At 44.4% G+C, this 12,489-nt stretch overlaps 1 protein-coding gene across 1 annotated transcript; it reads right to left on the reverse strand.

Moving 5' to 3' along the window:
* Positions 1–1,110: 1,110 nt before the first annotated feature.
* On the reverse strand, positions 1,111–6,498 carry LOC112132409 (small nuclear ribonucleoprotein G-like). Its single transcript, XM_054548843.1, has 2 exons — positions 6,270–6,498; positions 1,111–1,151 (listed from the first exon to the last, which is right to left on the reverse strand). Exons 1-2 carry the CDS (start codon positions 6,496–6,498, stop codon positions 1,111–1,113), a joined length of 270 nt encoding a protein of 89 aa, XP_054404818.1.
* Between the last annotated feature and the right edge of the window lie 5,991 nt (positions 6,499–12,489).

Genomic DNA, 12,489 nt, shown 5'->3' on the forward strand with positions numbered 1-12,489 from the left:
CACCTGAGGTCAGGAGTTCGAGACTAGCCTGACCAACATGGTGAAACCTCGTCTCTACTAAAAATACAAAATTAGCCAGGCGTGGTGGTGCCCACCTGTAATGCCAGCTACTTGGGAGACTGAGGCAGGAGAATTGCTTGAACCCGGGAGGCAGAGGTGGCAGTGAGATGAGATTGCCCCGTTGCACTCCAGCCTGGGCAACAAGAGTGAAAGTCTGTCTCAAAAAAAAAAAAAAGTTTCTCCACTACTTGGTGAAGGCCTTCTGGGTCATTACTGAGGCCTTCTGTCTCTCTCTCTCTTTTTTTTAGTAGAGATGAGGTTTCACCATGTTGGTTAGGTGGGTCTTGAACTCCTGACCTCATGATCCGCCAGACTCAGCCTCCCAAGGTGCTGGGATTACAGGCACGAGTCATCACACCCGGCCTATTGAGACCCTTCTCTAAGCAGTTTTCTCCTTGAGATCTCCAGAATCACAATAACACTCAAAGTGCAAAGCAAACAAACAAAACCAGAACACAAAGGAAGAGAGGGAATTTGAAACTGCAGGAGTCATATTTACTTGCTCCTTGTTCCATGTGACAAAGGGGCTAGGTCATATTGTGTGATGAAGTTTGTACTTATCAGTCACCTGGCCAAGTCGTGTAAACCAGAGGTCCCCAACCCCCGGACTGTGCAACAGTACCAGTCTGTGGCCTGCTGGGAACCAGGCCACACAGCAGGAGGTGAGCAGCAGCTGAGTGAGTGAAGCTTCATCTGTATTTACCACCACTCCCTATTGCTCACATTACCGCCTGAGCTCTGCCTCTTGTCAGATCAGCTGTGGCGTTAGAGTCTCATAAGAGCACAAACCCTATTGTGAACCGCACATGTGAGGATCTAGGTTGCGTGCTCCTTATGAGAATCTAATGCCCAATGATCTGTCACTGTCTCCCATTACCCCCAGGTGAAACCATCTAATTGCAGGAAAACAAGCTCAGTGCTTCCAGTGATTCGACAATATGGTGAGTTGTATAATTATTTCATTATATTACAATGTAATAATAACAGAAATAAAGTTCATAATAAATGTAATGCACTTGAGTCATCCTGAAATCATCCCCCACTGACCCCTCACTGGTCCGTGGAAAAATCATCTTCCAAAAAACCAGTCTCTAGTGCCAAAAAGGTTGAGTGCCAAAAAGGTTGAGTGCCAAAAAGGTTGAGTCTCTAGTGCCAAAAAGGTTGAGGACTGCTGGTGTAAACCACACAATTCTCCCCACTGGCCAAACGTGGAACCATCTTTCACTTACCACATGCCATAATGAATGTGTATACGGTGTATGCTGGGATTGCTTTGTGCCTTAGGCTGTCACTCAGTGTGCTGAGTGGGGTTCTACTAGGCCCACTGTCTTTCTTCCCCAAGGGTTCTGAGTGTCAGGGACACACCTACCTTGTATGCATTTATATGGTCACCAGTTTCTCCTTCCCCTCCTCTCTCATCATACCCAAGTTTCTGTTGCTTTATAATGCAAAGCACTTCAGCATTCTCTTTTGTTTTCCTGTCCTTGCTCATGGTGATCTTAACCATTTATTATGATTTTTTTTCTTATGAAAATAGTTCCCTCTCTGAGTATTTCTGGCAGCAAGTCTCGCTTTGTTGCTTTGTCGCCCAGGCTCGAGTGCAGTGGCGCGATCTCGGCTCACTGCAAGCTCCGCCTCCCGGGTTCATGCCATTCTTCTGCCTCAGCCTCTCAAGTAGCTGGGACTACAGGCGTCCACCACCATGTCCGGGTAATTTTTTTGTATTTTTAGTAGAGTCGGGGTTTCACCATGTTAGCCAGGATGGTCTCGATCTCCTGACCTCGTGATCCACCCGCCTTGGTCTCCCAAAGTGCTGGGATTACGGGCGTGAGCCATCACGCCCAGCCTAAGTGTTAAGATTATGAAATATTTACTCTCTGCATACTTAGTTCACCTATAATACTAAAGATACAGGGAGAGAAGTGTTGCTAAGGGGAAGAAGATCTTGGGTTCTAATATAAATGCAATCTTGCTTTGAAAGCATGGCTCCTTTTTTCTCTGTACCAAATAGGACAAAATAAACAGCTTATAACATGATAAGTGAAGAGTTAATTTTTCAGTGACAGATAACTATTATCTCCAGTTTCTCCTTTGGCCATCTTCTTGTGTTTATGAATGCCTCTTCTTTGAAAATAATAATGAATTACTATACCCTTTTTCCATATTCTAACATTTTGCCTTTTTCATCCAAAGCGGTATAAGCAAAACAGAGTTTGTGGGTTACATGAAGATTGTGAGAGGACCTGGATTGGGGTCCTGATTCTCCACTCACTGAGGTATTGCTCCTCACAAGAGGGCATTAGCTATGGGGGTCTGCCCACATACCCTGACCCAAACGACAGACGGATAAAATGTACATTGATACACAGATATTCTGTTTTGCCAGTCCTGCTGAGTGTCTGAACCCCTACACACCAAGAGAGGTTTGTCACTCTGGCCGGTCCTGAGCAGCTCGCCCTCCAGGCATTTATTTGCTATACAATTAACAACAGAAGCTCTGAGTCTTGTGGATAATTAACATGGTTAAGAGAATAGTTCTACAAATGATTAAAGCTCAGGTACTGCAGTTTAAAGTAAATACCATTAGGGAGCAGTATTTCTGGTCCACCTCCCTGCGAGAGGGCCATCTGGCTCAACAGTTGGTTAACGGAGGTAGGGTAAACAGACTTATTGGGGAAGCCTCTATTGTCCCTAGTATTCTAATCCTCTAAGGTAAGAACTGGCTGCCTTCAGCCTGTTCAATTATTACAAGCTATGTAACGTTTCGGCCTTCCAAAAAGGTTTGTGACTATTCCCTATAACTTTCCCTAATATTTCCTTTTAATATTTCTGCCACCATCCTGAGTGAATCCCAACAACTGACTAGATAACTCACCCTGGAAAAGTCATTCAACAAATCTGCGGCCCCATTTCATCATCTGAAACTCAAATGGTTGTGGAGATGGCCTCTGCAGTTTCTATTAAAATATCACCGAACTCTAAGTAGGTCATTTTTTTTGTAGTAGACTTTTCTACATTTAAATTGCTGGTAGGAAGACTCTTTCAAATCTAGGTAAGCCAGTTTTAAAACAGACAAAGAATACAGAAGAGGAAATGACAATGAGTTTGCTGTTTTCCATTTCTTAATTTTAAAAACCAAAGTCCTGGTATTATCTATCAGAATTTCCGTTAATCATGAAAAGCACACTGGGCGTCTCATCTTCGTCTCTCATTGATTGACAACATTTCGTTTTGATTCCACCCAGCATTACAGGAGTTTTCTACGTTCTTAACCTTTCTGATGGTCTGGCAAAGCTGTGTGAATGCCATCAATACTGATTTCCAGGAAATCTTGATGTTAACATTTTATCTTTAGTGTTGCAGTGTTTTGCCTGCTCTGATATGAACTGGAAAATATTCTCTCCCACACTTTGAAAACTGGTGTGAAAAGTGATGCTAACAGTAAAGGTCTTTCTTTTAATGAAAAGACAAATGCTGACATTTACACATTTGGCTTCAACTTTTCATTCCTCTCTATGTGCTGACAGGTGCAGTCTCAATCCACATGATTCATTTTCTGCTTGTTGTTCTTTACTTTGTATCACCTCAAATGAGCCATTTGCTTAAAAAGAAAAAGGTACAAGAATATGTCACTATAAGTTCATGGTTTCTGCCTGTAGGTTTTTGGGTTGCTAGGGGGTGGTTTGACCTTTAAGATAAGTCTGGTAAAATGCAGATGGGATTATATAATGTTTACGGTAGCATATAATTGAAGTCGAAAGGTGTGTGTGTGTGTGTGTGTGTGTGTGAGTGTGTGTGTGTGTAAGCAGTAGAGTTAGAAGTGAGTAGAAGTCACCCCCGGAAACAGATCCTGACTCCAAGGAAAACTAAAGCCCATAGTTCCACAGTGTCTCAATTTTCTCTGGATGCTTTCAGAGAAGAATAATTTTTTAAAAAATTTAATTTAATTAATTTTTTTTGAGACAGAGTCTCACTCTGTCACCCAGGCTGGAGTGCAGCGGTGTGATCTCAGCTCACTGCCACCTCCACCTCCCAGGTTCAAGCAATTCTCCTGCCTCAGCCTCCCAAGTAGCTGGGATTAAGGGTGCCCACCACCACGCCCAGCTAATTTTTGTATTTTTAGTAGAGATGCAGTTTCACCAGGTTGACCAGGCTCGTCTCAAACTCCTGACCTCAGGTGATCCTTTGTCAGGGAGCCTTGGGCCTCCCAAAGTGCTGGGATTACAGGCGTGAGCCACCACACCCAGCCTCAGGGAAGAACCTGTAGGAAAAGGAAAACAAACAAACAAACAAACAAAAAGGAATCTTCTTTCACGCAGTAGAAAGGAAAAGAGCAGGACATGGCTGCAGAGAGGTTTTGGTGGGGCATTGGGAACCAGTGGGAAGAAATGCTTCTTGCATCTGATTGTGGAGAACGCCTTATGAAAACTAAATTAATCCATGAAAAGCAGGAGAAAGGACACGATTCAGCTAAAAAGATAATAACAGTCTGCTTGGACTAGACTTATGCTTGTGCATAGACTTTTTTTCAATTTTCAATTTTGCTCTTTTATTGTGGAATAATTTGGGGTGTACAGGAAAGTCACAAAGATAGTAGGGAGAATTCTCGTGTGCGCTTCACCCGGCTACCTCCACTGTGGGCAACTTACATAGCCATGTTGCATTGATGAAAACAGAGAATCACATTGGCGCATTCCTGTTAACTAAACTCCTGACCTTATTTGGGTTTCACTTGTTTTCCACTAATGTGTTTTTTCGGTTTGAGGATCCTTCCAAGAGACCACATTACATTTAGTTGTCAGGTGTCTTCAGTGCTTCTCGGACTGTGATAGTGACTCAGTTTTTCCTTGGTTTTAATGACCTTGATATTTTTGAGGAGTCAAATATTTTTAATTGTTTACATTTTATTATTACTTTTACGAAAAGTGGATTTTCTTTCCTTCTTTCTTTCTTTCTTTCTTTCTTTCTTTCTTTCTTTCTTTCTTTCTTTCTTTCTTTCTTTCTTTCTGTCTCTGTGTCTCTTTCTTTCTTTCTTTCTTGCCTGTCTTAGTCTGTTCCTGCTGCCATAGAAAAATATCACAGATGGAGTAATTCATAAATGATAAAAGTTTATTTCTTCATCCATCTCCAAAAGCTAGGAAGTCTGAAGCCAAGGTGCCAGCAGATACACTGCTCTCTCTGCTTCCTTGTTGCTGTGCTCTCCAGAGAGGATGAATGCTGTGTCCTCACTTGGCAGAAGGGACGGGATGACCAGCCAGCTCTCTGAAGCCTTATAAATAAAGGCATTAATCCCATTCACAAGGATGGAGCCCTCATGCCTAATCATCTCCCACCATCACTTTGGGATTTAAGCTCCAACATGAATTTTTGGACGGATGCATACATTAAAAACTGAGCAGCCACCAATCCACCATCCTGGAGGCTCCAAGAGCTTCTCATGTGATTCACTTATGACTGCTGTGCACCTGCCAAATTCAGGATCTGCTCACCAGTAGCTGCACAACCCAGGGAGGAAGGGAGGATCTATTCCTCTCTGCCCCCTTCCTAATTCCTTGGCTGTCCATTCTTTCCTTCCTTCCTTCCTTCTTTTCTTCCTTCCTTCATTCTTTCCCTCCCTCCCTCTCTCCCTCCCTCCCTCCTTCCTTCCTTTCTTCCTTCCTTCTTTCTTCCTCCCTCCCTCTCTCTCTTCCTTCCTTCCTCCCTTCCTTCTTTCCCTCTCTCCCTCCTCCCCTCCCTCCCCCCTCTCTTTTTCTTTTTTTCTATTACACAAGTTTATTTAACAAAAAGTCTAATATGAAAATGTACATGACCTAATTTTTACATCATAGTAAAATGAGCCCTTTGAAGAGAGGACATGGGTTTCTCTGCTGAACAGCTATTATTTATACTCATTCCAAGGCTTCTAACTATTTATATATTTATTTATTTATTTATTTCTGAGACAGAGTTTCACTCTGTCGCCCAGGCTGGAGTGCAGTGGCGTGATCTCAGCTCACTGCAACCTCTGCCTCCTGGGTTCAAGCGATTCTCCTGCCTCAGCCTCCTGAGTAGCTGGGATTACAGGCGCCCACCACCACACCCGGCTAATTTTTGTGTTATTGGTAAAGACAGGGTTTCACCATGTTGGCCAGGCTGGTCTAGAACTCCTGACCACCAGTTATCCACCTGCCTTGGCCTCCCAAAGTGCTGAGATTACAGGCATGAGCCACCGCGCCCGGCCAAGGCTTCTAACATGATGATACTGTTTCCTTGTATTACCACCTTTCCAATATTGTTCCGTTGCCCACTAGTTGCCATCTCCATGCATCCATCTATCACAAGATTCATAAAGGGCTGAAATCTCTGCAATATTCTTTGAACATGTCTGCCAGCATTTAACTTCAATGATAACTTCTTGTCCATAAGTTTTTTCAACTCGAGAGGGTGAGCTTTGCTCATGATGTCTACTCCACAGGCTCACAGATGCCTTAGAACGGAACCTCTTTCTTTCTTCTTAGTAGGTGGGGTCTCCCTATGTTGCCCACGCTGGCCTCAAACTCCTGACCTCAAGCAATCCTCCTGCCTCAGCCTCCCAAACTGTTGGGATTACAGGTGTGAGCCACCACACCTGGCGCAAATCACTTTATTTGAGCAAAGTTAAGTGTTAACAAGCGAAAAGCCAAAAGGGGGCTGTTTTTCCCCCATTCAGTGTTTTGGCAATTTGGCAAAAAAGGGGTATCAATTTCTTCAAAACCTGGGCTAAAAGACTCAGGGAGATCTGAGAATCCCATTTTGAGAAGCCATTTTCTTCTTAGAAGTAACTGAGGTGCTGTACGTATGTCAAGAGAGAAGTAGGTTGCAGAACAAGGTGTGCTTTCCACAAGGGAGTTTTGCCACCAGGAGGAAAAGAGAAGATGGATTGCAGGAAGGAAAAAAGGGCTCTAGGCTGGATGCAGTGGCTCATGACTGTAATCCCAGCACTTTTGTAATCCCAGGCCGAAGTGGGTGGATCACTTGAGCTCAGGAGTTCAAGACCAGCCTGGCCAACATGGCAAAACCCTGTCTCTACTAAAAATACAAAAAATTAGCCGGGCATGGTAGTGCAAGCCTGTAATCCCAGAGACTTGGGAGGCTGAGGAACAATAATCACTTGTACCCGGGAGGTGGAGATTGCAGTGAGCTGAGACTGTGCCATTGCACTTCAGCCTGGATGACAGAGCGAGACTGTTTCAAAAAAAAAAAAAAAGAAAGAAAGAAAGGAAGAGCTCTCCTTGCCCCCAGGGATGGAGGCCTGATGCACCTCTCTCTTAGCGAGCTGGGTGTGGGGCAACTACCCAGTAACCTTTATATTTTTATTTTATTTTATTTTTGGGGGGTGGACAGAGCTTCTGTCATCCAGGCTGGAGTGCAGTGGTGTGATCTCGGCTCACTGCACCCTTTGCCTCCCGGGTTCAAGCCATTCTCCTGCTTCAGCCTCCCGAGTAGCTGGGATTACAGGTGCCTGCCACCACCCACAGCTAATTTTTGTATTTTTAGTAGAGACAGGCTTTCGCCATGTTGGCCAGTCTGGTCTCGAACTCCTGATGTCAGGTGATCCACCTGTCTTGGCCTCCCAAAGTGCTGGGATTCCAGATGTGAGCCACCGTACCCAGCCTTCAGTAACCTTTTTAAAAATAGCTTTATCAAGATGAGTTCACATACCATGTAAGGTATACAATTCAATGTTTTTTATTATATTCACAGGGTCGTGCAGCTGTCACCACAATCTAATTTTAGAGCATTTTCACACTCCCGGAAGAAAACACATGCATTCACAGTCATTCCCCATTCCTTTCCCACCTCCAGTTCCTGCATCCATCCATGTCACTTCTATTTCTATGAATTTGCCTATTCTGGACATTTTATATAAAGGGGAATCATGCAGTGTGTGGTCTTTTGTGCCTGGCTTCTTTCACTCATCATGAAGTTTCTGAGGTTCATCTGTGTGTAGCATGTATCAGTGCTTTGCGGGTTTCTTTTTGCTGATCAATATTCTACTGTATGGACATACCACATTTTATTATTAATGACCAACTCCATGAAAAGGGGAGGAGAAAACCAGCAGAGCTGTCATATAAATGATGCTATAGCCTGGATAAAGTGAAAGAGAAGATACAGCTGCCTTTTTGAAAAGACTAGAGTGTTATGAGTGTAAACATCTAAACATCTGACAGCAGGAACCACTTTTTTTTTTCTTTCTTTTTTTTTTTTTTGGAGGCGAAATCTCACTCTGTCGCCCAGGTTGGAGTGCAATGGCATGATTTCATCTCACTGCCGCCTCTACCTCCCAGGTTCAAGCAATTCTCCAGCCTCAGCCTCCCAAGAAGCTAGAATTACAGGCACCCATCATCATGCCTGGCTAATTTTTTTTTTTTGTATTTTTAATAGAGACGGGGTTTCACCATGTTGGCCACGCTGGTCTCAAACTCCTGACCCCAAGTGATCTGCTTGCGTTGGCCTCCCAAAGTGCTGGGATTACAGGCATGAGCCACTGCACCTGGCCCAGGAACCACATTTCTATGTATTATTCTCCTTGTGTCTGTCTGGCCCTGCCTGGTCTCCAGCCCTGCAGTCCCCTCTGTGTGGCTAGGACTCCTGGATTCTCACCTGCTGGCCTGGCATTGCTCCATTTTAAGGACATATTTTCAATGTTGAGTGTGAAGAGTGGATTTAAAAAACACTACCTTACTATCTATTTATTTATTTTATTAACAGACCCAAAGCTTACAACCTCATTGCTTTTTAAATATTATTTTGATATTCTGGAAGATAACCATAGACGATCTGTTAAAGAACAAAAAAGGAATGCTGTTGTTACAGTAGGTAGCTAGTCAGACATGAACAGGGCAGGAGAGGCCCCCCCGACTTCCCACCAGGAATGTCAGGCAATCATCAACCATCTGGTTGGTCAGGTGGGTTGTTAAATTGCCTTTCTAAAATAATAGTTGGTCACAGCCAGTGCCAGGGAAAGGCAGTCTCTCAGTAGATAGAAAAAACCTGAAACTGGTGATCAGCAGCTTCCCTATAAGATCTCAGGCGTTGGGTGAGTAGGCTCAAGCATGCACATTAAGAGGCGAAATGGCAGAGTTTAATTGGTATATGACCTTATAGGAACACTCGCCTGGGAAAGGAAGAACAGCTCAAGGGAGCGTGCATACAACTTCAGTAAACACACTGTGCATGGGCCCCCCCCCCAAGTGCTGGACGGCCACTGTGCATGCGGACAGCCCACCCCAAGGGAAGAATCTGGGGAAAAGGGACAGATGCCAAGACCCCAGAAGCATGCCAACGTATAAAACCCCAAGTCAAAGGTCAAAGAGTGCACTTGCCTTTCAGGTCGCCTGCTTGGCCCTCTTCCAAGTGTAGTTTACTTCCTTTTATTCCTGCTCTAAAGCTTTTAAATAAACTTCTAGTCCTGCTCTAAAACTTGCCTCAATCTCTACTTCGGCCTTATGGCCCTTAGTAGAATTCTTCCTTCTGAGGGAGGCAAGAATTCAGGTTGCTGCAGACACGTAAGGATTCGCCGCCAATAACACTGTGATCAAATATGTTTGGGAAATGACTTATGGCCCCTTTTTGGAGATATCAAAATTAATCTGAGTATACAAATGCCTCAGCAAAAACATCAGTAAAATATTTGGCGAGCTTTGCTTAGCCTAGGGCCACCCAAGATACCCCTCACCCTCCCCAGTGACCATGGTGTTCCACCAAAGAGTGGAAAATGCCCCCTTCCAGACAATGTGCTAGGACTCTGCCCCCTTGCCCAACCTGACTGTGCAACCAGCTGTGATTTCTGGGCTTCTGCCCTATTGCTGGGGCCAAGGCCAGGTCTCAGTTCTAGAGACGGCCGTGCTTATTCTCAGTCACTTTGCTCTCACCCCAGGGACCGCAGCCTGTCCTGAAAACTGGGCACAGTGATGGGGCTCTGTTATTTTCTGTTCATTTCTCTGTTGTTCTCTGCATCCCTACCCACTTTGTTGAATAGGTCTCTTCATAGATTGCTTGTCATCTCTGGGGACACTCCAGTTTCTTAACTCGTGAGCATCCTGACATCATGTTCTTCTGCCTGGATGATCCACAGCTGAACTCATATGGCTCCCACCTTCTGTAGCTGCTGTCCACTCCATTCCTGTCTCACCTTAGGTCTTGACACAGTCCCCAGTCTTCCTTGTCCCATGGTTGTCTACTGAGGCCAAGGTGCTGTGTGTGAGACACAGCAGTGCCACTCAGGAGTGGCTTGCACAAGGTGGATGTCCAAGACTGTGCTGCTGAAGTTGTAGCAGGCAGCATCCATGTGTTCATCCTCCTGCATTGTTTCTTTATTTTATTTTTCGAGATGGAGTTTTGCTCTTGTTGCCCAGGCTGGAGTGCAATGGCACGGTCTTGGCTCACCGCAACCTCCACCTCCCAGGGTCAAGTGATTCTCCTGTCTCAGCCTCCTGAGTAGCTGGGATTATAGGCATATGCCACCACGCCTGGATAATTTTTGTATTTTTAGTAGAGAGGGGGGTTTCATCATGTTGGCCAGGCTGGTCTGAACTCCTGACCTCACATGATCTACCTGCTTTGGCCTCCCAAAGTGCTGGGATTATAGGAGTGAGCCACCATGCCCAGCCTCTCCCACATTATTTCATTCTGTACTATGTTGTTACTGAAGGAGCATAAGCTCTAGTGCCAGGCAAACTCACGTTTCCATCTGGGCCCTGGGACTTACTAGCTTTGTGGCCTGAGGTAGGACATACATTTTTCTGAGTTTCAGTTTCTTCATCTGTAAAGAAAAATGGGTGTGACTACACCCATACACTTACCTCTCCCAGTTGTTGTATGGATTGATTTAGAAGGTGTAGACAGCTTCACTGTTCACAAGACTCATGTGATTCTGGTATGAGTAGTTTCCAAATATCATTCTGAGAGACACAGGAGTAAATAATGGATTCAACAGTCCCTAGCCTGGGATTTTTTTATGTTATGAGTTAATATTTGAAAATCACTAACAAAAAGGTCTGGAATAAAAGGCATGTTAGTGTTATGTAAATGTTATTTAAAAAAGGAAGTTCCCTTTCTTCTTCCTTCTAGATAGTAAGGATCTTGAGCTATTGACTGAGGTTTCAAAGTGAAGAAATGGGAAAAACCATTTATATGGGGTTGCTAGTCACACCAGGAGTTGGGGGCAATGCCCGCCTTGGTTGGATTCTACTGTCGTTAACAATGGACCCCACAAGACAGCCAGAACTTCAAACAGCATGGAAGAGGTGATCACTGTGCTAGCTGAGAAGTGAAACTTCATTGCGCTTTTGAGGAAATTCTCTCACCAAAAGGAAAGAAAAACTAAGTGGATATCAAGTACAGTTCTGCTTCTCAAATCGTGTAGTGATTCCCCTCCCACCCACTTAGAGTAACCACATCTCAAGCACTTTCTTGAAGATCCCTGCCTGTCTTACTAGAATATCCTCCTTGTCCACTCAATGTTTTTTTTTTTGAAACAGAGTCTCTCTCTGTTGCCCAGGCTGGAGTGCAGTGGTATGATCTTGGCTCACTGCAACCTCCCATGTTCAAGCGATTTTCCTGCCTCGGCTTCCCCGGTAGCTGGGATTACAGGTGCCCGCCGCCATATCTGGCTGATTTTTGTATTTTTAGTAGAGATGGGGTTTCACCATGTTGGCCAGGCTAGTCTTGAACTTTTGACTTCAAGTGATCCACCCATCTCAGCCTCTCAAAGTGTTGGGATTACAGATGTGAGCCACCGCACCTGGCCTGTCCACTCAACTTTAATCCTAGCATCAAGACCTTTTCTGTTATCTCATTTTTTGTCCCCTGTTTCACTTTCCCAGATCCATATAACACCAGTGAGAGATAACCCCCAATACTTAGGGAGAAGTGTGATCTCACTGTGTCCACTTTTTCCCGAACATGAACTCCACGATTGTTTCCAAACAGTAAAAGCAGTTTCTCCTTTTTATCTCTTCTGGTAAAGCTGCAGTTGGGAAGCAGAGAGGTTTGGCAGAGTTGATGGGACCTTTGGGGTGGTTTGTCTCCTATTAGAAAGAAAATGAGGGTAGGAAGCTGCTGAACAAAGAGTCTCTGCCCTGCCTTTGCAGGGCTGCTGACCCTCATAATGGGCAGAAGCTACTGCCAGCCTGCTGCATAGAGCTGTCTTTGCAGATTTAATACTTTAGTGAGGGGCTAGGGGCCTACTGCAGAGCCCAGGATATAGTCAGTTACTAAACCTTGCATCATGAAGCCAGTTGGCAAATCTTTAGTTTTGTTCTGGTTAGATGTGACCATGACTTTGGTTTTTATTTACTTCTTTCTTTTGTATAACTATAAATATTTTTAGACTGGGTGCTACACAGTTAAGTCTGTATATATGATTTGCATTATCCAGTTTAGGCCCAAAGTCAGGAAAATTGC

This window comes from Pongo abelii, chromosome 11 (genome assembly GCF_028885655.2).
Source record: "Pongo abelii isolate AG06213 chromosome 11, NHGRI_mPonAbe1-v2.0_pri, whole genome shotgun sequence".
NCBI lineage: Eukaryota > Metazoa > Chordata > Mammalia > Primates > Hominidae > Pongo > Pongo abelii.

Bases quoted from the DNA above. Each gene is read 5' to 3' on its own strand.
- LOC112132409 (XM_054548843.1), bottom strand. From the start codon at position 6,498: ATGAGCAAAGCTCACCCTCTCGAGTTGAAAAAACTTATGGACAAGAAG. The intron at 1,152-6,269 runs GTGGCTCATGCC...TTTTGGCACTAG, and splicing joins AGAAGCCTTGGCCGGGCGCG to AGACTGGTTTTTTGGAAGAT.